This window comes from Trachemys scripta, chromosome 6, assembly GCF_013100865.1.
Source record: "Trachemys scripta elegans isolate TJP31775 chromosome 6, CAS_Tse_1.0, whole genome shotgun sequence".
NCBI lineage: Eukaryota > Metazoa > Chordata > Testudines > Emydidae > Trachemys > Trachemys scripta.
The window spans coordinates 57,884,478-57,909,119 of NC_048303.1; the positions used below are offsets into that span (position 1 = coordinate 57,884,478).

The 24,642-nt window shown below is 40.9% G+C and overlaps 1 protein-coding gene across 6 annotated transcripts in view; it reads left to right on the forward strand.

The window, feature by feature from the left end:
- Window positions 1-24,642, forward strand: part of CAST (calpastatin) — a 99,960-nt gene that overhangs the window by 40,582 nt on the left and 34,736 nt on the right. For 4 of the 6 annotated variants that reach the window (XM_034774085.1, XM_034774086.1, XM_034774088.1 and 1 more), the window contains 14 exons: window positions 1,485-1,544; window positions 3,548-3,613; window positions 6,599-6,649; window positions 7,976-8,032; window positions 8,158-8,274; window positions 12,108-12,221; window positions 12,314-12,382; window positions 13,790-13,888; window positions 15,009-15,089; window positions 15,181-15,234; window positions 16,445-16,540; window positions 16,642-16,737; window positions 17,463-17,564; window positions 21,159-21,242. In XM_034774085.1, coding sequence (XP_034629976.1) covers window positions 1,485-1,544; window positions 3,548-3,613; window positions 6,599-6,649; window positions 7,976-8,032; window positions 8,158-8,274; window positions 12,108-12,221; window positions 12,314-12,382; window positions 13,790-13,888; window positions 15,009-15,089; window positions 15,181-15,234; window positions 16,445-16,540; window positions 16,642-16,737; window positions 17,463-17,564; window positions 21,159-21,242 — 1,146 coding nt within the window. The remainder of the gene's footprint in view (window positions 1-1,484; window positions 1,545-3,547; window positions 3,614-6,598; window positions 6,650-7,975; window positions 8,033-8,157; window positions 8,275-12,107; window positions 12,222-12,313; window positions 12,383-13,789; window positions 13,889-15,008; window positions 15,090-15,180; window positions 15,235-16,444; window positions 16,541-16,641; window positions 16,738-17,462; window positions 17,565-21,158; window positions 21,243-24,642) is intronic. The other 2 variants (XM_034774087.1, XM_034774090.1) reach the window with 1 other exon arrangement.

The following is a 24,642-nucleotide window of genomic DNA, read 5'->3' on the forward strand; positions in this document are numbered from 1 at the left end:
CCCCTGGAGTACCATTCTCTGCCGCTGCTGTGGTTCTGTTCCATGTATCCTTCCCTGCTCTAGTACAGAGCACTGAGCTCCCAGGCTAGTTCACCTGGAGTACCTGGCCTCCTGCCTGTGGTTCCACTCCCAGACTGATATCTCTCAGCCGTTTTATATAAGGCCCAGGTGTCCATTAAACTATCACCTGACCCTTCTTAGTCCTGCCCCCTCAGGCTGGGAAGCAGGGAATTAATTACAGCCTTGGTGTGATTTAAAGAGATCAATCACCCAGTGACACACCCAAATTGGCAGGAGGGATCAGGGACAGATTTAGATTTTTTTTTTTTTTTTTTTTTTTAAGCAATTTTAGAAATTGCTTTGTGTCCTTTTAAACTTCCTTTAATTTTGTCCTATCTTTTTCTGTGATGAAAAATTCTGGAAGATTTTGGAAGTGCTTAATGCAACACATTCACCATGGACTAACCTTAAATTTTTCTTCCTTTTCTTTGAAAGTCTTCTAGGAGAAAAGAGGTAAATGAGGAAAGTGACATTGCCACTGTGTTCATGTGAACTATATCGTAAAGTGCAAAGTCCTACATTTAGGAAAAAAGAGTTTAGATAACATTCCCCGGGTTGGGGACTGTATTCTGGAAAGCAGTTCACGATAAAGTTTAGCGTCTTGGTGGATAACTAACTGAATATGAGCTCCTAGGACAATGCTGTGGCTAAGACGGCTAATGTAATTCTTGTTTGTATAAACAGAGAAATATTTAATAGGAATAGTGCAACAGTTTTGAGACAGTTACTGGAATACTAATTCCATTTCTGGAAGCTGAAGGTAGATAAATTCAAGCTAAAAATAAGGCACAGTTTTTAAATAATGAGGTTGATTTAACCATTGGAACAACTTACAAAGGGATTGGTGCCTTCTACATGACTTGAAGTCTTCAAATCAAGACTGAATGTCTTTCTGAAAAAAAATACAAAATATGCTGTAGCTCAACTATGAGATATGGGCTTGATTTAGGAACCAGTTCATGAAATTCTGTGGCATGTGTTACATCGGAGCTTAGGCTAGAAAATCATAATGATCCCTTCTGGCCTTAAAAATCTATGAAGCTAAGAGTGTATATTAAATGTTATTTTTGGCAACGTAATATATCCATAGATGTTTCAGCATTGGAGAGCAGGATTCTTATATATTCCAATATTCAGTTAGAAATCTGCTTTTAGCATACTTAAGAGAAGAGGCTGTTTCTACATTATACCTTGGGAACCCTACCTACTCACAGAGAAGCAGAGTAGGAGAATGTTTTCTAGTTTGGCAGAGAATCAGAATAAAAGTGATAGGCCTAATCTCCAATCCTCACCCTGAATTTTAGCCTGAATTTTAACAAACCTATATACTTGCATGATACAAACGTCTGTATTAATAATAGTCTTAACATTTTATGTGAAGGTGATATTGTTTTGAAGTAACGTTTTGATTTTTCTCCCCCCAGACACAGCCCCCTTCTACTATGGCAACAAAAGCATCAGATATGAAGCCCACTGAAACAAAGGTATGTAGTCCTAAGGAATGAATCTTCGCGATTTATAAGTCAGAAGACCAGGATTTTACTTCAGACTGTCACTGACTCAATATATGACCTTGACGAAGTCACTTATCTGTACCTTAGTTTCCACATCTGCAAAATAGGGATAAAGACACTTGTCCTCTTATGCAAAACACTGTGAGGACTGTGGATTAAATTAATTAATACTAATATAACATTTTAGCTTATTTCAGAACCTCTGAGTTATGCATATAGGCCCTGATCCTGCAAACCCTTAATTACAGGTGTAACTTTATTTATGTGAATAGTCCCAATGAAGAATTTGGGCCTGAGTTAGTCAATGTGAAATCACATGTTCTCGTTAATGATACCCTCATTCCTCTCTACTATCTTCCTTCCTATTGTCTTTTACACTTGAAGACACAGCACAACAATAAGGTTGCAAGCTCCTCAGGGCAAGAGGCTGTTTCATCTATGCCTTTGTAGAAAGGGGCCTTAATCCTGATTAAGGCTTTTTGGTCACTATCGTAATATAAAAAATGTAACAATGATGTTTTCCCTCCTCTCTGCCTAGCTGTACATTCTTGCTCAGGATCAAAATATTGAAACTGACAAAAATCCTCCCCTCCAGAATAGGGTTTTTGCTCATTTCAATAACTTGTCAGCTTTCTGAACCAGATCGGGTAGGGAACAATGTAGTGTCGTACAAGATATGGATTTTTCTAATGTTATACATATGTGACCCTAATGCCAGACTGGTAGGTCTAAGTTCAATCATGTCACTTTAAGGTTGAAGTCCACTGTCAGCCTGTTTATGTTTATTAGCATTACAGGAGAATCCACTTCAACATTCTAATTTAGTCTGAAGTCTGATGTAACAAGTGAAGCTCATTTGCCAAACTTCTACAAAAAAACAGCAAAATTTTCAAAGCGGTAGCACCTTTAAAATCACCAACTACTTGGATGGTCTAGACAGTATTTGGTCCTGCCATGTGGGCAGGGGACTGGACTCGATGACCTCTCGAGGTCCCTTCCAGTCCTAGAATCTATGAATCTATGAATGTCAGAATATTTCTTGGTAAAAAGCAATTTTCTCCTTCTTTTCCTTTGTATCACCTCTGCCAATTCAAATAGTGCTATGCTATAATTCCTCAAGGATGTTTGTCACTCAGCTCTTTTAACAGTCGCAGCTACAATGGATGCCAAAATATCTAATTTATAAATCTTAATCTCCACACACAGTCCACAAGACCTAGCTACTATACTCCTGACAATAAACCGGACAATTTATTAATCCTTTGTCTAATCCTGCGTGATCATCACGACTCATAAATTTAGAGATTCGTTGTTTGTCCGTCACTAATTTAAGATGTTTCCTGATGATGATAGATTAATTATGAACCTGTATCAAAGAGCGAACTCACTCCTAACATGCTCTAAACCCAACCCCCCCCCCCCCCAAAATGTCCTGATATTTTCTTCCTCTCATCTGGTCACCCTAGATGAACTCTGAAAACAGGATCCTGATATGTTTTTTTATTATCTGCTTACAAGGTCTAAACAGGCCAGAAGAGCTGAAATTGCATTTGCAAGCGAAAACACATCTGGCTATAGATTTTATTTCCTAAATCAAACTATTACACATCTGATGCCATTTTTACTGTGAACAATTCTGTTTAATATTAATTTAAAAAAATACATTAACCCTCCCCCCTAGAATTTAAAACATAAACAGTCCAGTAAATATACAATCAAATTGCGAGAAAGGACTACTTGCTCTATAAGAAAATTGTCACATATGGTTACTAATAACATATTGGTAAAGTGAGCAGCACAGAGGTTTGAATTTAACTCTCAGTAACAGATATCTCTAGCAGTTTCAGTACAGGCTGTTTTCATGTACAAACATAAATGGTAGTAAAATATTTTGTCTCATTTTTCCTGCAAGTCTCTCTACGTTTCTTGGGAAATGCATTTTTAAAAAACCTGAATTTGTACTTTAATACCAGGCTACTTCAAGCCATAGCCAGACCAGTGGACAGCAATCTCACAGCAGGAAGAGACACAAAGTTCAGGTGATGCACAATTGACTATGTCTCTGTCTGCAGTCACAGCAGCAGCATGTTTTCACCCCTTAATTACTTCCACCACGAGTCTTTCATTTATCATGCTTATTCACATTGCAATCTTCCTTATGGGCCCAACACACCTTGGAGATCAATCATCAAAAACAAATTCTAGTTCCTCACACCTTCACGTCGGTTGTACAGGCAAGTCTCATCTTATGCGGAGGTTCCGTTCCGCGGTTAGCGCGTAAAGCGAAAACCGCGTATAGTCAAAATTACATTGAGTTGAATGGCGGGCGGAACCCCCCACACTATAGGTACAGTATTAAAATTGTTGTTTTTCTCTTTTTTTTTTTTTTTGCTTTTGTTTTTGCCGACAGCGTAAAGCTGAAATCGCGCATGTTAAATGCATGTAAGATGCGACAGACCTGTATTTCCTTATTGCTCCAACCATCAATTAAAGGCAGCTCATGGCAAAAATGTGTTTGATTGATAATGTAATAATGTTAAAACAAAATTTCTAGCTTCATCTCTGCACAAACACACACAATCTTCTTGGACCAGAAGTCCTGGAAGATTAGGATACTTGCTTCGATAACTGATTTACTTGATTGATGGTGTTAAGTGTGCGTGTTTCAGAATATGTACATGTATTTGTATGCATGCACACATACATATGGTAGGTATACAAGTGTACCCTCTCTATAATGCCCTTCATAATAGTGAACCTTTGACTATAATGAACCTGGTCCCTGGATCCTACCTCTGGCCCCAGGGCCATGACGGGGGCTGATAGCTGCTCCAGCCACGGCAGCCGCAGGGTTCAAGGTGTCAGCCCCGCCCCAGTGGCAGGGCTCTTGAACCTCGGCCTATAACAAGCAAATGGCTTGGATCCCCAGGGGGTTCATTATAGCGAGGCTATACTGTAGTGTGTAAATGCATGCATGCAGACTGTGAATGTATCTGAGAAACAAAACTTCTTGATCAGTTTTAAACTACATGGAAAGTCTAGAAAGTATCAATATGTTTAAAATATATGGTCTATGAGGTGAAGTGATTTATTTTCAGTGTGGAGTACAGGAAATTTCACTCCTACCTCCAAAGTATTCCCTGTTTCTGTGGTTTGTATGATTATTTACTGCATACATTATGATGTGGTGCTATATACCTTAATCTGCGGCTTCAAAATCTTTGTGTCGCTTGCACCGATGCATGCATGTGCACATGCACGCACAACCTCAGAATTTCACATGTAAATTTATTGTGGATCTGTGCATGGGTTTAATATAGATCTTTTTTTTCTTAATCGTTGCATATTGAGTAATGAACTGTTCAGTAAACTTCACGGTGGGGTCAACTAATCCATGTAAAAGCCAAATACATCTAAATAATAGTTTATAATGCCTCTCAAGTGAAACAAAAAAGCTTGCAAAATTACAGTAGACAAATTGCATGCTTAAATAATAGTCAAGTGGTTATATCAATTTTTTTATTTTAAAGGTGATTCTATTGCAGGTGACTATAAAAATGTGGGTCCTTATTAGTTTGTCTCTGTCTCTAAGTATGCCTACCTTCCAAGTAAAAATGTGTTTTCTAACTGATGGCTTGAAGTTCAACTTGCCGTATGGTTACTGGAGCCAGGCTTTCACTCAATAATTATGCAGCTAAAACTTAGAAAAAATACTGTTGATGATACATGATCCACTGAAAACTCCACCTAACTCTCCAATAGCTATGTTAACTTTGAAGGAGTACAGTAAAAAACCTAAAATTAATAATAATAAAAAAGTCAGGCCATGTGTACACTGCAATGATTTGCCACATAGCTGTATTGCTCAGGGACGCGATATGTGACAGACATAGTTGTGCTGGCAGAAGCCTCAAGGGTAAATGTTTTTATACTGGCAAAACTGCACTGTTACTGATATAGCTCAGGCTGGACTATGGTAGTATGCTGACCTAAGTCCCTGTGGAGATGATAGTAGATTGATGGAAGAATTTATCCGTTGACCTAGCTACTGCCTCTGGGGAGCTGGATTTACTATAGCGATGGGAGAACCTCTCCCATCACTGTAGTAAGTTTCTACATTTTAGTAGTTTAAGTGTAGATATAGCCTTATTTTACTTGGGGAGAAGAATAAGCTATGCCAGCAAAAGCACAGCTATGCTAGTATAGCTGTGTCTGCACTGGGAGTGCTTTGTCAGCATAGTATAACTATACTGACATGGTCTCAATAAAGTAAGCAGATATGACTTAGAACAGGGGTGGGCAAACTTTTTGGCCTGAGGGCCACATCTGCATATGGAAATTGTACGGGGGGCCATGAATGCTCACAAAATAGTGGGTTGGGGTGTGGGAGGGGGTGTGGGAGCGGCTCTGGGGCGGAGCCAGAAATTAGGAGTTCAGAGTGCAGGAGGGGGCTCTGGGCTGGGGCAGGGAGTTGGGGTGCGGGGGGGAGGGCTCTGGGATGTGGATGAGGGGTTTGGGGTGCAGGAGGGTGCTTCAGGCTGGGACCAAGGGGTTTGGAGGGCAGGAGGGGGATCAGGGCTGGAGCAGGGGGATAGGGCACAGGAGGAGATCAGGGGTGCAGACTCTGGGCGGTGCTTATCTCAAGCACCTCCTGGAAACAGTTGCATGTCCTCCTCTCTGGCTCCTATGGAGAGGCGTGGCCAGGTGTCTCTGTGCGCTGCCCGGTCCACAGTCACCTCCCCTACAGCTCCCATTGGCTGTGTGTGTGTGTGTGTGTGTGTGTGTGTGTGTGTGAGAGAGTTTATCTGCTGTGTTTTGACTCTGCTCCAGTAACTTACAATGCATGAGCAGGGTTCTGTGCCCATGTGTTGTAAATTGAAGGATGAGGGCATTATTTATTTATAATGCAGATATATTTGAGTGATCGTGTATGTATAAAATATGCAATATGTTTTAAAACATAAAAAGAACTAAGCTGCTTTTTTGATCTTTTGTTCTGAATATAATTTTTTTATATATTTTAGAGCACACAAACTGCAAAAACAGAACCTGGAAAAGTAGCACAGTCACTAAAGGTAAGCTACTACTTTTATTTAATCATTGTGCGTTGTTCTTCTTCAGAGAAGTTAGTAATGATAAGCTAAATTCTGCCACTACTGGACCAGATGCTCCCATCTTCTCATATGGTGAAAGGAAACAAACCTGCCTGCAGATGAGTTGGAACAGGAGCTCCGCTGTTAGGAGTTGACATAGCACATTTCTGGGGAGCAGACACTCTGTTGGGCTTCCCCTCTACCAGCAGATTTCTAAGCAGAAACCAGCATTAAATCCACCCTGCACCTTTTAGGGCATGTGTGGGTGGGAAAGAACAGAGAAAGCTGACCTCACTGATTCTCAGGGAAGGGGGGAGGTGCTCATAGAACTTGATGCAGAGTCTGTGTTGCTGCATGGATGCCTCAGAATTCACAAGGATATAGTCTCCTGCGTACTGCTTTCTCTCCTGCAGAGTTTTCCTAGGGAGAGGAATAGGTAGCTCTATCTGCCTAGTAAATAACAGGTTTTTTTAAAGTTATTTCTTTTTTTTTTTTTTTTTTTTTCTTTTTCTCCTTCAGTAGGGAGGGGAAAGAACAAAAAATTTTTTTTTTTTTTTTTTTTTTTAAACAACCCTGAAGTAAAAACAAGGCAGAATGATTCCAGTACATTGAATTTTTTTTTTTTTTTTTTTTTTTTTTGCAAGGACATATGCAAAGTTTCAGCCCATTACTATTTTTGAAGATGAAAATACACATTTACAAAGAAAGATAACCCATACTTATAGATCTTTTCTCTCAAACTTTAAACAGTGAACGAATGAAGAAAAATTCATTTCCACAAACCTGGACTATGCTTTTTCTCATATGGCACCTAGGTGTGAACTCGCCAGCTGAGCTAGCTGAATATGCACTGTGCCTTTCCTTGAGATTACTTGAGAGGCTACAGGAAAAACTATCACTATGAAGTAAACAAATGGGAATGTATAGCTAACAAAAAGGATATAAATAACTTGAGAGAAATATTTTTACAACCCTTTGAAAGACCTCTTTGTGTTTAAAGCCTGGCTACAACTACTCCCAGACATGGCTTTCCCCTTTCTAGTATATTTAGTCCTATACAGATAAGTGTTCACATGATTGTGCCTGTAGGATGTGTGTAATCTGGTTGGAGCAGGAATAGTATCTTCCTTTGTTTGTGCAGCCCTGATACTCAGAAAATAATAATTTCCTGTGTCTCTAAATTGTCTATCCGAACAGATGAAAGTTACATGTATGTTAAGTAAACTAGACTAAAAATCCATTGAGTTGAATACCTCTTCACAGTTAAATATTTTCTAATATATTCTAATATATCTGTATTATTGACAGCCAGCTGATTCTCAAACTAAACATCAGTCTGAAGAGAAGCAAAAGGAACCTGGTGGGGTGAGTTAATTTACATGTTCTTCTGCTTTTGTTTGTTTCATTGGTTTGTTAGTTTTCTCAAAACAAAAACACAAGAATACTAAAATCTGTCCTATTATATTAATAGCATATTTATGGTTGTACAGGCAAAAAGCCCATCCAAACCTTCTGTAGCGAAAAGTTCTAAAAAAACTAGTCCAGGAAAAGCGGCCACCGGTCAGACTGAAAAGTCAACGCAAGTATCTTCAATAGAAGAACCAAAGGTAAAGCAGAAGTGGCGAGCCCTTTATTACTTTGTGTGTCTGTTTGTATTGAGGGAGTACCTACTAGCCCTAGTCACGGACCCCATTGTGCTAGGCATCTGCAAACATTGAACAAAAAGACAGTTCTGGTCCGAAAGACAGACTGCCTTTTTGAAGGTATGTGTGACAAAGCTTTTTGTGCTGCATTAAACTACAGTCTAAGCTACACTAAGCATGTATAAAACTTTACTGTTTGGGAGTTAATGGGTCCTTTGCATTTTGCTTATTTAACTTTAATAATACCTTGAATGTTCTGATTCAAAAGCACTGATGAGAATAACGTTGCAAGCATTGTCTTCAGAATATACATGACTGAACATCTCATTGGAAACAGCCTCTTTTAATAGGTATTCTGTAATAAGGGTGTTCTGTCAAGCTTCAGATCCTCTCTTAAGCCATCCTTAGCTTTGTAAGGTGTCGTGGATGTTTTTGAAGGTGAACCATATAAAATTACTGGCAGTTGCAGGCCTGCCTAAGCCAGAAGTACTGCACATTTGAGACTCTTGTCACGTTCCCCTGCAAACTCCTCACTGCTCAGGCCATTCTTTGGGTATGTCTGCACTGTAATGTAAGCTCAGGGTTAGTAGAACTCAAGTTAGAAGACCCTGGTTTTGTTAACCTAGGGCTTGAGCATATACACTCCGTTATAACCCAGGTTAGGAACTGTTGACCCCTGGGTCATAAACCCAGTGTCTCCAGTGCATTATGTGGGCCCAAGTCCAATGACCCTTATCCCAGACTTCCTAGCATCCTCCCAAAATGTGGTTGCTCTAGCCCTTTGTTCATGATGCTGTGTGGGAAAACTTGACCTGTCACCAAACTTGACTGTTCAGAGGACAAAGCAAGTTCCTGTCTGATTGTGGAATACTTTTGGAAGACTCTGAGCACAAGTCCAGTAAGGCTGCATTTACACTGTAAAGCAATAGGGCTTGAACCCTAGGTCCTGGCTTGACTCAGGCTCTGACCTTCCACCTCCATGGGGTATTGGGACCCTGGGTCTGAGCCCTGCATTAGCAAGATTTGTGTGTAGACAGAAGAGGGGTTAGGCTTGAGCCTGAGTCTGAACCCTTGGCTTACATTGCAGTGTAAACATACCCTTTGTCAATTTGTTCCTCTCTTTCCATCCTTAATAAAACACGTGAGCAGATTGGGGACCCTAGGGTCAATCAAGGGTGTGTGCCTTGCTCTGTTTAATACATGAGCGCTGCCCTACTTGATGTTTGGCTCCCTTCTCTGTTGAGTGTTTCAGGCAGATTTTTGAGTGCCAACGACTGGTCCAAATGTGGAAGCTGGCAGGATGCAGATGTGCAGCACTCCCCACAGCCTGCAGGACTGATGGGCAGGGCCGGCTCTAGGATTTTTGCCGCCCAAAGCAAAAACAATTTTGGCCGCCCCCCCTGCCCCCCCGTTCTTTAATTACCCCGGCCCCGCCTCAACTCCGCCCCTTACCCAAATCCCCAGCCCTGCCTCCTCCCCCCAGGCTCTCAAGCCTGGGACGGAGGGGGAGCAGCGGCGCGCGAAACGGCCGTTCGGGATCTCCCCCTCCCTCCCAGGTTTGAGAGCCTGGGAGGGAGGGGGAGACCCCGAGCCGCCACAGCGCGCGAAACAGATGATTCGCGCGCCGCTGCCCCCCCTCCCTCCCAGGCTTGAGAGCCTGGGAGGGAGGGCGAGTAGCGGTGCGCGAATCAGCTGTTTCGCGCGTCGTGGCAGCAGCAGCGGAGGTGAGCTAGTGCGGCCGGGGCACATTTTTAGGGGCGGCATTCTGGCGCCGGCCATGCCGCCCCTAAAAATGTGCCACCCCAAGCACCAGCTTGTTTTGCTGGTGCCTAGAGCCAGCCCTGTTTGGGAGCTTAAGGAGAGGGGAAAGAAGAACAGAAGGAGTAAATTCAGAGGGGTCAAGGGGAAAAAGAGGGCAGAAAGCAAAGTGGGAGAATAAACATTCAGATTACTCTGTCATTGGGTAAATTTCTCTCAGATGTCTGCCTAGGATTTAGGGTATGTCTACACTGCAGTGGGAGGTGTAATTGCAGCACCAGCTGGCATACCCCCCTAGCTTTAATGTAGCTCCCATGGCTAAAAATAAGGGTAGAGGCAGTGGCATGGACCCCAACCTGGGCTGCACAAGCATGTCTGGAACTTGAGGTACATACTTGCGTTGCTAGTCTGTGCTGCTCATCTACACTGCTATATGGAGTCATGCTAGCTAGATTAAAGCTAGTGTTGGCATTCCTACCTGAGCTGCAGTCACACCTTTGATTGCAGTGTAGAGGTATCCTGGGACTCGGTGACTCAGACTAGATAACATGGAGTGTGAGGCCAAAATCATTCCCTGTACACCTGAAGCATGAAGACTGTAAAGCCCCACATTTTTCATGTTTTACTTGTAGGGGAATGAGTTAGAAAATTGTGGGTAAAAATCTCTCATGATTTGTGGCAGATTTTGAGATCTGAGATTTTACAAATTTATTTTACCTCCTGTATTTTTGTTTTACTTCCTTAATTTCCTAGCCTCTCATGCTGCCTTCATGGCTTCCCTTTCTCGACAGATCTTACTTTAGGGAGATGGATCTGCATCTGGAGTGGGCTGTGCCAGATTGTGCTGCTCCTTGCAGCTCCCAGGCAGTGGAAGGTTTTGGGGGAAGATTCCCTAAACTCCTCCCTCTCGCCCCTCCAAAGAAGAAAAAATCAAGGCTGGGGAATATACCATGTTTCTCTGTTACTAGGAGCTTCTTTACACCCAGGGTGTCTTCAACTTTGAAGTGTATCTGGGAGGGGGCGTAGGCAGTGTTTGTGGAGAGTCATGGAATCTGTACAAACTAGCAGCTGCCAGACTTACTGCTTATTAAAAAATAGCATGACCAATTTTGGTTTATTCAGTTTCATATGAGTACCAAATATTTTAGTAGATAATAAACTGTTTGATTAGAGAGAGAGAGAGAGAGAGAGAAGGTGTTTGGGATAATATCTTTTATTGGACCAACATCTATTGGTGAGAGAGACAAGCTTTCAAGCTTACGCACAGCTCTTCTTCAGGCTCTGTGTAAGCTCGAAAGTTTGTCTCTCTCACCAACAGAAGTTGGTCCAATGGAAGATATTACCTCAAATACCTTCTCTCTCTAGTATCCTGGGACCAATGCGTTTAAAACAACACTGCGTACAAACTATTTTAGTGTATGTTATAGACTTGAGACTGCATAATGTAAAATGCAATCTTTTTTTCTCCATCACCAGCTGCTATTATTGGACTTCAGTCATCTACTGAGTCTCCGGTTAGTTCAGTGAATTAGCGTTTTTTCAGAGGAAGCTGCAGTAAATGAGAATTTCAGAGACTCAGAACTCAGCTTCCCATCTTGGTGTTTTATACTTGTAGTGAACCCCGCATATGAAGAAATATAAACTAGCAGAATAAAATTACCTATTTTAGTGCATTTTGGGTAGAATTTTATAATCTTTTTATAAAATACTTACTAAACTTTAGTACCATTTGCTTTTAATGAACTTTCTCCTTCTGCACCAGAAATCAGTGTGTCGTTTGTCGTAAGCTATACTATCTCAATGTTATCAAAGGAACGAAAGAGAGAATCCCACTAAAACGGCACCTTTCCTTCAGCACAGAATGTTGCTTAGCAGCATTAATAATCTTTTTCCTGTTCTGTCCTTGAAATTTGCACAAAAGTTGTATTGACAATTGGAGTAATGTAGGATATATACTAGGATAGAACATTTCCATTATAGTTCTCTTTTTAAAATTGTTAGCACAAAGCCATATACACTCTTCTACTTTTTCCCCCTAGCCTAAAACTGAAAATAAATCACTAGCGAGTGGTGCAGCTGGTGCAGCTGCAGCTACAGTTGGTGCAGTCACTGCTGTTGGTTTGGTTGCGACAGCTGATAAGCCAAGTGCTGAGGTAGGTAACTATAGTCTAACACAAATCAACTGCTTTGTATTAACCTAATGCCTTTACACTGGCTTTCAGCACTATTTTCACCTTTTTTTCAGACTAAAGAAAATAAATCAGCAGCTCCATCTTCTGCTGTCGAAGCTGCACCTACTAAGCCACCTGAAAAAGTAGGTAACAATATAATGACATATAAGCCCTCTTGTATAAAACACAACTTTCCCAATTTTTAATGCCTTTCCCAAAATCTAACATTATCAATAATACTTCAGTATGTTTCATCTTTAAAAATAAATCTTTACAAAATATTAACTAATTAATCAGCTGACTACAAATAATCTTGTTATTGAAATTGAGAGGTAACTGGTAAACAATTATCTTTTGAAAATGTTTAATATCTGTTGAACTTGTACTTATTCAGAGCAGGTTTCTAGTTTTGGTTTCCAGGAGTTCTCTGCAAAGGATCCTGTTTCCTTCTCCCTGCCCCCCCCCCAAAAAGTCTCATTTATACACTCTTCCATCAAGGTCCTAAATTGCAATGATCTGCATTGAACCAGAGAGGCTAGATGCCTCCTTCTGGGGGAAAAGCAAACACACACAACACTGAAGTTCATTCCATCTGTGGTAGCTGCCCTCAGTATTGTTTTGTTTCCTTGTAGTAGTTCCTAGTAGTGCAAGGTGAGCCTTTAAGATCATGTTTGCTGCATCTCTGCTAAATTTTGGGTGTCCACCATAGATTTTCTTACTCTCCTTTTTAGCAGAAATAATCAGTCTCTTTATGATTGTGGCTTTTTGACACACTGTTGCACCATATCAAAGTCTTATCTGATCTTTATTTATTTTATCAGATTAAGGGAAAATCAGTAGAATTTCACACTCCCACACTTTTAAACCAGTAGAACTAGAAACAAAACTGATACTGCATCTATTGGAGAGGGGGCAGTTGAAAAGTCTAGAGCTAGAACAGTTCTTTATTGCATGTTAGCTTTTCCTATTGGGCCAAATCCTGACCTTGGCTCCCCTGCAGTTTGGAAGTTGGCCAGGCTTCACATCTCTGCCTCGCTGTAGGCCAATCTTAATGGGTCGCTATCATGGTTAATAACACAAAAAAGACCTTCTATAAAAGCTACATTAATTTAATCATGATGGTGTCACTTGTAATAGTTGATTTAAATAAAGAGGAGCTAGATGACTGATATATTTGATTAACAAGCAATAGACTACTGGATTTGACTCTACGTAATGGACAGATTTCTATGATCCCAGGCTCATGTGACGTGAGTACTTCCCTTTGCTGAGAGTTGACTGAAGACGTGAGAAATTCTTGTAAATTTCAGTGAACTCCCTTGTATGCATGTGTGGAGCCAACAGGCACAACAGTAAAGTTTTGTATACTCCTGTATTTGCATAATAACCTAAATGTAGATTTTGTTGTTGTTGTTGTTAGGTTTAAGGAGAGATTATTTTTTTGTCTTTTTCTGTTTCTTTGCAGTCTTACATTAATGCTACACATTGTGATACATCTTTACATGCTGTGCAGTGCCTTAACTTGTATATCTGTCTGCTTATTTTTCTAGTTTGATGTAGATAAGGCCTTAGATGACCTGATAGATACACTAGGAGGACCTGAAGAACATGTCCCTCCCAGTCCAGTCTACACTGGTCCAGAAATTACGGTATTGAATTTTTTACCTCACTTGTTATCATACGGGCTGAGTAATTATCCCTGTGATCTCATAACATTTGAAATAGATTCACAATTTCTCTGTACAACATAAGGAATGCCTCCCACACGATACTAGTGTTGTTTTTAGCTGTTAAGAAATGTTGCAACTATAGATCTACGGTAGAACACAATGGTGAAGTGTTAGCAAACTGGAAAAAAGTTGCTATTTGAATCGGTCACCAGATATGGGCTTGTCTGACAGATTTACAAAAGAACATGTTTTTATCAAAGCTGCTGAAAGGGGAGAGAAAAAAGCTTGGATAGGTGAAGGGAATTCTCTCTACTTACTTTTTTATTTGTCACATTGTCTCAGATTCCTAATGCTCTACTATGACGTTCATTTCTAAATGTGGATGTGGGGGGAGAAGAGAGGTTGCAATCGCAGTTGATGGGGAGGGTAATGGAGAAGTAAGAGAGTGGAGTAGACAGAGGTGTTTCCAAAAATATCTAAAATTCACATTTTATCTGTATCTACATTAAAAGATTGAGATTGACCATTTATTGTACTTGACTTTCTCTTTTTTCTCAGAAGTATCATTAGTGAGTATATCACCGGGTGGCTGACCCCTTGAAGAGGGAGCAGGGCCAGTACACCTGTGACTGGTCAGCTGACCTCAATGAGATTTAAAAGAGGGTACCTGGGCAAGGGGGAGACACTTGATGAGTCAGAGCCAGAAAGTTGCAAGAAGCAGGAGCAGCAGGCAGTCCCGCAAGGAGAGGAGGAAGTGGGAACCTGCTAGGGAAAAAGCTCTGGGTGATGTGGGGCTCAGCAACCAGAGCATGGAAGATTCCTGAAGGAAGGACAAAGAGGCAAAGGGGACCGTGCACTGGGAGCTGTAGCCCGGGGTGGGCTGAGGAACTGGTTTTGTTAATTTTGCCTGTGTTAGAAGAATAAAACTGCTTGGAAAGAGATTCTGAGTATGGTAGTGGGTTCTTTGTGAGCTGGGAGAAGGCCAGTTTATTACAGGGTAGAATGCCATTTTATATAGTTATCTTTGTAAATTGGTAACTTAAATTTGGTTTCAACAAACATTTAATACAACAATATTTACTACTTGTTTTTGTTGCAGGATTCATGTTCTTCTGCATATATCGAAGAACTGGGTAAACGGGAGGGTTCTATACCTCCAGGGTACAGAAAATTATTGGAGGTAAGTAAAGTGAGCAAAATAAGACCTGCAATAGTTCTGCTTGTGTAGTGGGATTATCTTCCATTCACCACAGAAATAACTCTTCTTTCAGGGTAAAGGAGATGACCAAGCTGTACCCCCAGAAAAAACAGAACCACCACCTCAGGTAACGTTAGATTTACATCTCAAAAGGTAAAAATAGGTCATCATCTGGTTCTTGGGAAAGTTCTAATTAACTTCTTCTGACATGAGAAAATGCCAAATTCCAGGAGGTGCTGATCACATGCAGTTCCTGTTGAAGTCAATGGGAAGCTTTTGGAGTTTTGGCACCGAATTTTTAATTAACATACATGGTCTTGGAAAACTGAAAGAAGTTGAAACAACTTAACCAAATACTTCTGAGAAATTGAACCTGATAATCTTAAACTAGCTATTGACAGTTATGGATGCAGGAATCCTTGAGTACTTTGTGTGGCAAAGAATGCTTAAATCTGTGTGCTTAGCAAGGTCATAAGAAGAACAGCCATACTGGGTCAGACCATCTAGCCCAGTATCCTGTCTTTTGACAGTGGCCAATGCCAGGTGCCCCAGAGGGAATGAACAGAACAGGTAATCATCAAGTGATCCATCCCCTGTTGCCCATTCCCAGCTTCTGGAAAACAGAGGGTAGGGATACCATCCTAGCTAATAGCTATTGATGGACCAATCCTCCATGAATTTATCTAGTTCTTTTTTAAACCCTGTTATAGTCTTGGCCTTCACAACATCTGCTGGCAGGTTGACTGTCATTCCTTTAGACTAGAGCAGGGATCGGCAACCTTTGGCCCGTGGCCCATCAGGGAAATCTGCTGGCGGGCCGGGAGGGTTTGTTTACTTGCAGCGTCCGCAGGTTCGGCCGTTCGCAGCTCCCACTGGCCATGGTTCGCCGTTTCAGGCCAATGGGGGCTGCGGGAAGCGGTGTGGTCCGAGGGACGTGCTGGCCGCCACTTCCCACAGTCCCCATTGGCCCACAACAGCGAACCGCGGCCAGTGGGAGCTGCGATTGGCCGAACCTGCGGATGCTGCAAGTAAACAAACCCTCCCGGCCTGCCAGCGGATTTCCCTGATGGGCCGCGTGCCAAAAGTTGCTGATCCCTGGACTAGAGTTCGATTTCACTATAAGTTTACACCTTAAATAAAATGAAAGGCTGCATTTTGATCTGAAGTGTATGAGGAAGTGTAGGAGTGTTTCTTCCTGAGACAAAAGTATAACAATGACCCCTTAAATACATATTGCTACTTCAGTAAGCACACAGTGCACATGAATTATAAACTAGGTTTTGACAGCCATTGACCTTTGAATGTTAACCATAACCTACTATGCAATTTCTGTTTAGAAACCAATGACAGATGATGATATTGCAGATGCTTTGTCATCTGATTTTACCTGCAGTACTTCTACTCCTGGAGAGGAGAAGACAACTCTTAAAGAGGTATTGATTTTGCCAACTGAGAATTTTTTAACTTTATCTTTTTTACACTTTTTGCAAATTTTGCCAGTAACCAAATGTTTCATTTTCTCCTTACATAACAGAAGCCAACAGAGGAAGGAGAAATTGTACAAGCACAGTCAACAAGTTCAGTCAGGAGTTCAGCTCCTCCTAAGGAGAAGAAACCAAAACTGGAAGAAGTATAGATACTCCCTTTTTTGACTAATTTAATTATTATGATGCATCTGTAGTTAACATACTTCATGCCAAAATGTGGGCCTGATCCTGCAAGAAGTTGAACATCCTCGGCTTCAGTTAAAATGCTGTTGAATATATTAAGTACAACGGGAAATTGCAGGTGCTGAGAGCCTCTTAGGAGGTGTTCTCTGCATGTTACAGGATTGGGCCTGCATGGGTCAAATAATTCTGCTTATGGAGTCATCTGCAGGGCTCCCATAGGCCCGATAAACATAGTATAAGAGCTGGCTACAAAAATGAGCTTGCTTTTTTTAGTTGTGTGGGATGCATTTAATATCAGGATAATTTCATTTCCTTGTATTGGTAAAACTGACCTTTCCTTCCCATATCTGGAGAGATAAGGTAATTTCTAGTTCAGCTAAGGCCATGCAGTGAAGTAGTCCCTGTCTGTAGTGTTGGGGTCTCTGTTTTCCTCTCTTTGAGGAAGTTTTTAGTTTGATTAAAAGCTGCTGGTGTGATCAGAGGTTGCCATCTGCTGCCCTCTCATGTTAAGGAAATGTGGTGAAGCAGAGCAGAAATTAAAAATGCCATTTTATCTCTTTTGAGCGCAGACACACTAGCATGCTGCTTAGCTCCATGCAGAGTGTAGAGGAAGACACATGTAAGGTAAACCCTGTGCCTTTTTATGAATAATCACAATATGATTTGCACATTTTCTTAAATCCAGGCAGCAATAAGTGATGATGCACTAGATGCCCTTGCTGATACTCTTGGGGCACCAGAACCTGAACCCAAAGAAGACCTTGGTTCCATTGTAGAAGTCTCAGAGGTATAATTAAATTTATATTGTATCAGCTCCCAAAACTCCATTTTTCTAGGTGTTGTACAAATGCATAAGAGGAGAACAATCCATACCCCAAAGAACTTACTTACGTAGACTGTCAGTCCTTCATCAGTTAAGACTGAGCCGATCACAATACGTCTTCCAATCTTCTCTCGCTCTGGCCATCCTTCACCATGCTTGTCCATATCTCCTTGTTAGGAAATCATCCCACTTCTTTGGAGGCCAACCACGTGGCCGTTTCAGTTCTCATGGATACCACTCAGATATAGCTGCAGTCCATCTGTTGTCACTGAGTCGGGCCACATGTCCCTCCCACCGCATTTTGCTGAGCCTGCTTTCGACAACAACATCTCGCACTCCAAACTGCTGCCTAATTATTTCATTGGGGATGTGATCGCGGAGCAAAATGCCCAAAAATGTTTGTTCCGTTGCCCTCTGTGTGACAGACAGTTGATGTTCTTCAGTCTTCGTCAGCGACCATGTTTTGCTGCCATATAGCATCTCTGGAAGCACGGTTGAGTTAAAAAGATTCGCACGAGTTGTTTTGCTGATCTTTCCTTGGAGGATGTCCCTGATGTCGTTGACTGCGCACCATCCAGCTTTTTTTCTGCGTGACCGTTCGCCTTTCTGATCGTGGCGCATGTTGATCTCCTGGCCCAAATAAACGTATTTGTCGACCTCTTGGATGTGCTCTCCTCCAAGAGTTATTTGGGTTCTTGGCAGAACATCTGATCTCATATATTTCATTTTCGACTGGTTCATTTTTAATCCAACTTGACTACTTTTCGCGTTCAGTTCTTTTAAACATTCTCTCAAGCTGGACTGTATTTTCAGCGATCAGCACTATATCTCTATAAGATCACTATAAGAACTTACTTAAGTGACAAAAAACAGACAAAGAGAGTAGAAATGAGATACAATGTACCAGAGAAGGGGACAGAGTAATGACTGGTGTGCTTCTTGTTGGTTACACTTAAATATATTTCTAACCATTGTCTTTTCTCTGACTATTTTTCCTTTTAACTCTAGTTGTTAGGTTTGGGGGTCGGAGGGGGGAGTTACAATTAATAGCATTTTCTCTTGTAAATAGTTCCTGTCTGACTTTTTTTCCTGTTATTTTTGTATTCAATGTCTCTTAACTTTAGTGCTCATTTGGTATTTAATCCTTGCATGTTTTGAATTTTATCTTTACATCTAACACCACTCGCCTATTAGCTTTACATTATTTTATCCCTTCTCCATATTCAGTAATCGCACAAAGCAGGGGAGTGACAGGAAGGCAGTGGAGAATTAGTTGCTGTTGAAGGTGTCTGGAGTGCTGGTGCTAGTTCTGTATCAGGGGGTAGCCGTGTTAGTCTGTATCTACAAAAACAACAAAGAGTCCGGTGGCACCTTAAAGACTAACAGATTTATTTGGGCATAAGCTTTCGTGAGTAAAAACCTCACTTCTTCGGATGCATAGAGTGAAAGCTACAGATGCAGGCATTATATACAGACACATGGAGAGCAGGGAGTTACTTCACAAGTGGCGAACCAGTGTTGACAAGGCCAATTCAATCAGGGTGGATGTAGTCCACTCCCAATAATAGATGAGGAGGTGTCAATTCCAGGAGAGGAAAAGCTGCTTTTGTAGTGAGCCAGCCACTCCCAATCCCTATTCAAGCCCAGATTAATGGTGTTGAATTTGCAAATGAATTTTAGTTCTGCTGTTTCCCTTTGAAGTCTGTTTCTGAAGTTTTTTTGTTCAATGACAGTGACTTTTAAATCTGTGATAGAATGACCAGGGAGATTGAAGTGTTCACTTACTGGCTTGTGTATGTTACCATTCCTGATGTCCGATTTGTGTCCATTTATTCTTTTGCGGAGGGACTGTCCGGTTTGGCCAATGTACATGGCAGAGGGGCATTGCTGACACATGATGGCATATATGACATTAGTAGATGTGCAGGTGAATGAGCCCCTGATGGTGTGGCTGATGTGGTTGGGTCCTCTGATGCTGTTGCCAGAGTAGATATGGGGACAGAGTAGGCAACGAGGTTTGCTACAGGGATAGGTTCCTGGGTTGGTGTTTCTGTGGTGTGGTGTGTAGTTGCTGGTGAGTATTTGCTTCAGGTTGGGGGGTTGTCTGTAAGCAAGGACTGGCCTGCCTCCCAAGGTCTGTGAGAGTGAGGGATCATTTTCCAGGATAGGTTGTAGGTCGTGGATAATGCGCTGGAGAGGTTTTAGCTGGGGGCTGTATGTGATGGCCAGTGGTGTTCTGTTATTGTCCTTGTTGGGCCTGTCCTGTAGTAGGTGATTTCTGGGTACCCGTCTTGCTCTGTCAATCTGTTTCCTCACTTCCCCAGGTGGGTATTGTAGTTTTACGAATGCTTGATAAAGATCTTGTAGGTGTTTGTCTCTGTCTGAGGGGTTGGAGCAAATTCGGTTGTATCTTAGGGCTTGGCTGTAGACAATGGATCGTATGATGTGTCTTGGATGGAAGCTGGAGGCATGTAGGTACGTATAGCGGTCAGTAGGTTTCCGGTATAGGGTGGTGTTTATGTGACCATCACTTATTTGTACTGTAGTGTCCAGGAAGTGGATCTCTTGTGTGGACTGGTCCAGGCTGAGGTTGATGGTGGGGTGGAAATTGTTGAAGTCCAGGTGGAATTCTTCAAGGGCCTCCTTTCCGTGGGTCCATATGATGAAGATGTCATCAATGTAGCGCAAGTAGAGGAGGGGCACTAGGGGACGAGAGCTGAGGAAGCGTTGTTCTAAGTCAGCCATAAAAATGTTGGCATACTGTGGGGCCATGCGGGTACCCATAGCAGTGCCACTGACTTGAAGGTATAAGTTGTCCCCAAATCTGAAGTGGTTGTCGGTGAGGACAAAGTCACAAAGCTCAGCCACCAGGCTTGCTGTGGCCTCATCAGGGATACTGTTCCTGACAGCTTGTAGTCCATCCTCATGTGGAATATTGGTATAAAGTGCTTCTACATCCATGGTGGCCAGGATGGTTCTGAACTTGATAGAAGGCATGATGTGATGTCAGAAGAGCTGACTGTCAGGAGAGTCTAGAGTCATTGTGGGAGGGCCTCTAGAAGAGCTGAGTCTTTGTTAGCTCATGGAAGGACTCTGGAGGCATAAAGGGGTGCACTGCTGGGACTCCATGTCTCCAGGTGGTTGCTCAGTAGAGAAGGGGATACACTGCTACTCATCCTTTATCTCTTTCTGCTACTGATGTGGCCAGGGTGGTGGAGGCTGCCAGGAAAATTGGGAGCTTTGTACTGCGCCCCCTGAAGGCCTGTTGAGGCAGTAGCCAGTGATATTAATGTCTCTGCTGTGTGTCTTTGGGTTGTGTTTGAAGTGTAACACATCATGGCCATGTTCTACACTAGTGTTAATTTCAAAACAATGGGGTTTTTTTAACCTAAATTTGGCATGAATAGACCATAGAGGACATCAAAGCATAGAATGGCTTAATCTGACTTTAGTGCCATTTAGAAAATGTAGATTGGAATGATCTTCTTTATTGAAGAGGGACTGTTGGTGGTTTTTCCTGGAATTTCTGTTCATCTATATTTGTATCCTTTTCTTCAGGCAAAAGCTAAAGAGAAAAAAATAAATAAGGCTGGTGAGCGTGATGATACAATCCCTCCAGAATACAGATTGAAACCAGCAATGGTAATTTTTCATCTCTACTTTTCTCATATAAATTATAGGTGTCTGACTAGCTGTGTGGTTGTGTCACAGGCAGTGAAGTTGGGGAAAGTAAAAAGTGGTGGAACTCTATTAATGACTAACTCTGAATGCACCCTGCCTGGATGGCTCCTGTATCCCCCCAGCCCTTTCCCCTATTTATGTACAGGCGTGACTACCTGCCCTTTCCTGGTTACTATACGCGGCCAGTCCGCATCCACATCCAGTAGTTAAAAAAATAAATAAATAAACTAATAATTTAAATTGGAATTTCATCCATTAATAAGTATTTATTATATAGTTAAAACCATTCTATTGAAGGGCAGATATTAAATAACACTAAATATGTTAATGTTCAAAACAGTATTAAAAATTTGAAAATTTAGAGCATGGAAACCAAAATAGCTAAAATTTAGTTTTGGCAAGATACACGGAATGGAAACTCCGGGATGTTTACCTGTCACTGAATATAGCCATCATACCAATAGTGGAATATAAAACAAGTCTACATATACTCTCCTTAAAATTTTTACTTCTGTCCATTCCCAATAATTGTAACAAATCATTATTACCTTCACTCCACTTGCCACGCGCCCCAAGCACAAAACCAAAGAAGTGGATATTTTTACCTCCCGTTAAGTTTTTAATTTCTTCCTCTAACTCAAGATAATAAGCCACCTTCTCACTATGGGCTTGTTCCAAACTTCCGGCATTATCCTCCCATCGCACTGTAACATCAACCACCACTGCTGTATCTCCTTTTATAAATATAATATCCGGCTTTCTTAACTCACCCTTACTATTTCTCAAATGGGGCTCTATCATTGCCTTCCACCCTAATTTACCAACCTTATCTACAACTGCAGCCACTACTCTATTATGCCTTTTTATCCTAGCATTCTTAGTCTTATAACATTGTCCTGAGATATGGGGAACAGTCTCCCGCACTTTACCGCACCATCTACAAAGAGCATTCACACCTCCTCTTCCTCTTGCTAATGTCTCCCTAGTAGGATAAATATTTGCCCTAAGCTGCAATGCTGCGATATACGCTGACGATTTAACTTTACTAGAGTTTCTAAAAATCGAATTACTAATTAAATCATTTTTAAAATATTTTATCCCTATTCCCTGACATCTCAGTTCCGACCATCTTAAAAAATCCTCTTCCCTCCATTTCTTGGGATGAGATGTTACTGCACTAAATGACAATATTTTATCCACAAGATTTTCTCCTGCATATAGATAAGATAGGTCCATCCAATCATCTCTCGAGACAATATGTCTCCTCCATTTACGAATTAACATATTTGGGATTTGCACACTAAACTTAGTGAGAGCTAAACCACCATCCCTACCTCTAGAATAAAATATCCCATCTGTGGTACACTGAGGTAAATGTAAAATCTCTTTAACTATTTTTCTAACTAACACATCAAGATCGTCTAAAAGATTAAAAGGGGGTTCTATTAAAAGAAGATTATAAAATAGCTTCGGTAAGATGTATGTCTGTAAAATTAATATTTTTTGGGCCGGTTTTAATGGGGCCTTAATTAAATTCTCACTCCAATCTTTCAATTTTTCTTTAAGTACCGGTCCCCCTACACCTATCCAGGGATCTATTCTAGCCCCTAAATATTTTTCAAAATCCCCTGGTTGAACATATTCAATCTTCTCTGACACTATCTGCCAATTATCCTTAGGATTAACTACATAGGTTTTATGTTTAGTTAAAATATGAAAGCCTTTCGTTTTCTTCACATTAACAGAGAGATTAGTATTTTTACAAAACTCCTCTAAGATACCCAAATTTTTGATCATTCCTTTATATGAGCTACTTAAAATTGCCACATCATCGGCAAAAGCCAATGACGTGACACTATTACCCTTAACATAAAAACCACTTCCTTCTACTTCTAATCTAGTTAAAAGGGGATCCATAGCAATATTAAACAAAATTGGGGACAACGGGTCACCCTGCTTGACCCCCCTCCTAATTAAAATAGACTCAGTAGCTTCATCACCCACCCATACCCTAGTTGTGCAATTATCATAAAGGTCCCTAATAATATCTATAAAATGTTCATCTATACCAAATCTTCTCAACCCGGCTATTATATGTCCGTGTCCCACAGAATCAAATGCTTTAGCCAGATCTACGAACACTATTGCAATTTCATTCCCATTTCGTTTAGCCCCTTTAATCAAATTATCTAATATAGCAATATTTTCCTCACACCCAGGGGCGGATATAAATCCTTTTTGTCTACTACATATCTTAACTGTTTCCACCAGTCTTTTTGCTAATATTTTGGTATAGAGTCTAATCCAAACTGACCCAATTGTCAATGGTCTCCAAGATGTTAACTTCTTCATTTCCTCCTCATCTTGTGTCTTTGGTATTAAAATCGTTCTATTTTTCTTAAATTCATCTGGTACCTGTCTATTTAGAAACCATATATTAAAAATTTTTGTAAGTATTAAGGAGTCTAAATTAAAAATATCCCACAAATTGCTCACTTTTACTTTATCTGGGCCAGGAGCACTATCTTTTCTTATTTCTGTTAAAGCTATTCTAATCTCATCCACAGAGATCGGACTCATTAATATATCATTATCCGCATTCTCTGTGGATGATGGCCACCCTATCATATTACCATGTCCAATTGTTCCCAAAATATTTACATAGTATTCCTCAATTTCTTTCATAGGGATAGCACACTTAGCCTTATCTGGCTCTCCCATTATAATGCGAGTCAATCTTCTTCTATCCTTATCAAATAATTGTTGATAGAATTTATACTTAGCTTTCTTTGTAGCATATCTCCTAATTGCATTAAATTGCTTCCTTCTCCCCTCCTTTCTAATCTTCCCTTTTCCTTTATTCCTCAACTCTATTTGACTTTCATTTCTAGGGTCCTGTCCCTCTACTAATGAATAACATAATTTTTCCAACATTGCCCATCCGAGAGCTTTTGTTAAATCCTCCTTTAATAATCCTTCAATTTCCCCTAAACTATTTATTATTTCTCTTCCCTCCCTACTTTGTTTTCCCCGTTTACATATTTTCTCCACTAAATCCACTTCTGGATGTCCTTTTAGTGGGAAAATCCTCTCTCTTGGGGGCGGAATTTCTAATATATTTACTCTAATGTCCTCTACCTCAGTCACTTCCTCCCTATCTCCTGTTACCACTAACTTCTTCTTTGCTAATTCTCGTCTTTTATCTGATATTTGTTTATTCGTTTTGGTCCTCATCTCGCTCTCAATACATTTATTTATATTCCTTTTCCCAATATATTTCCTTTCCAACTGTATAAGCTGCGCAACCTCATCTTTAGTCCATATACGAGATCTAGTCGATCCCTCTTTGATCTTACTTTTA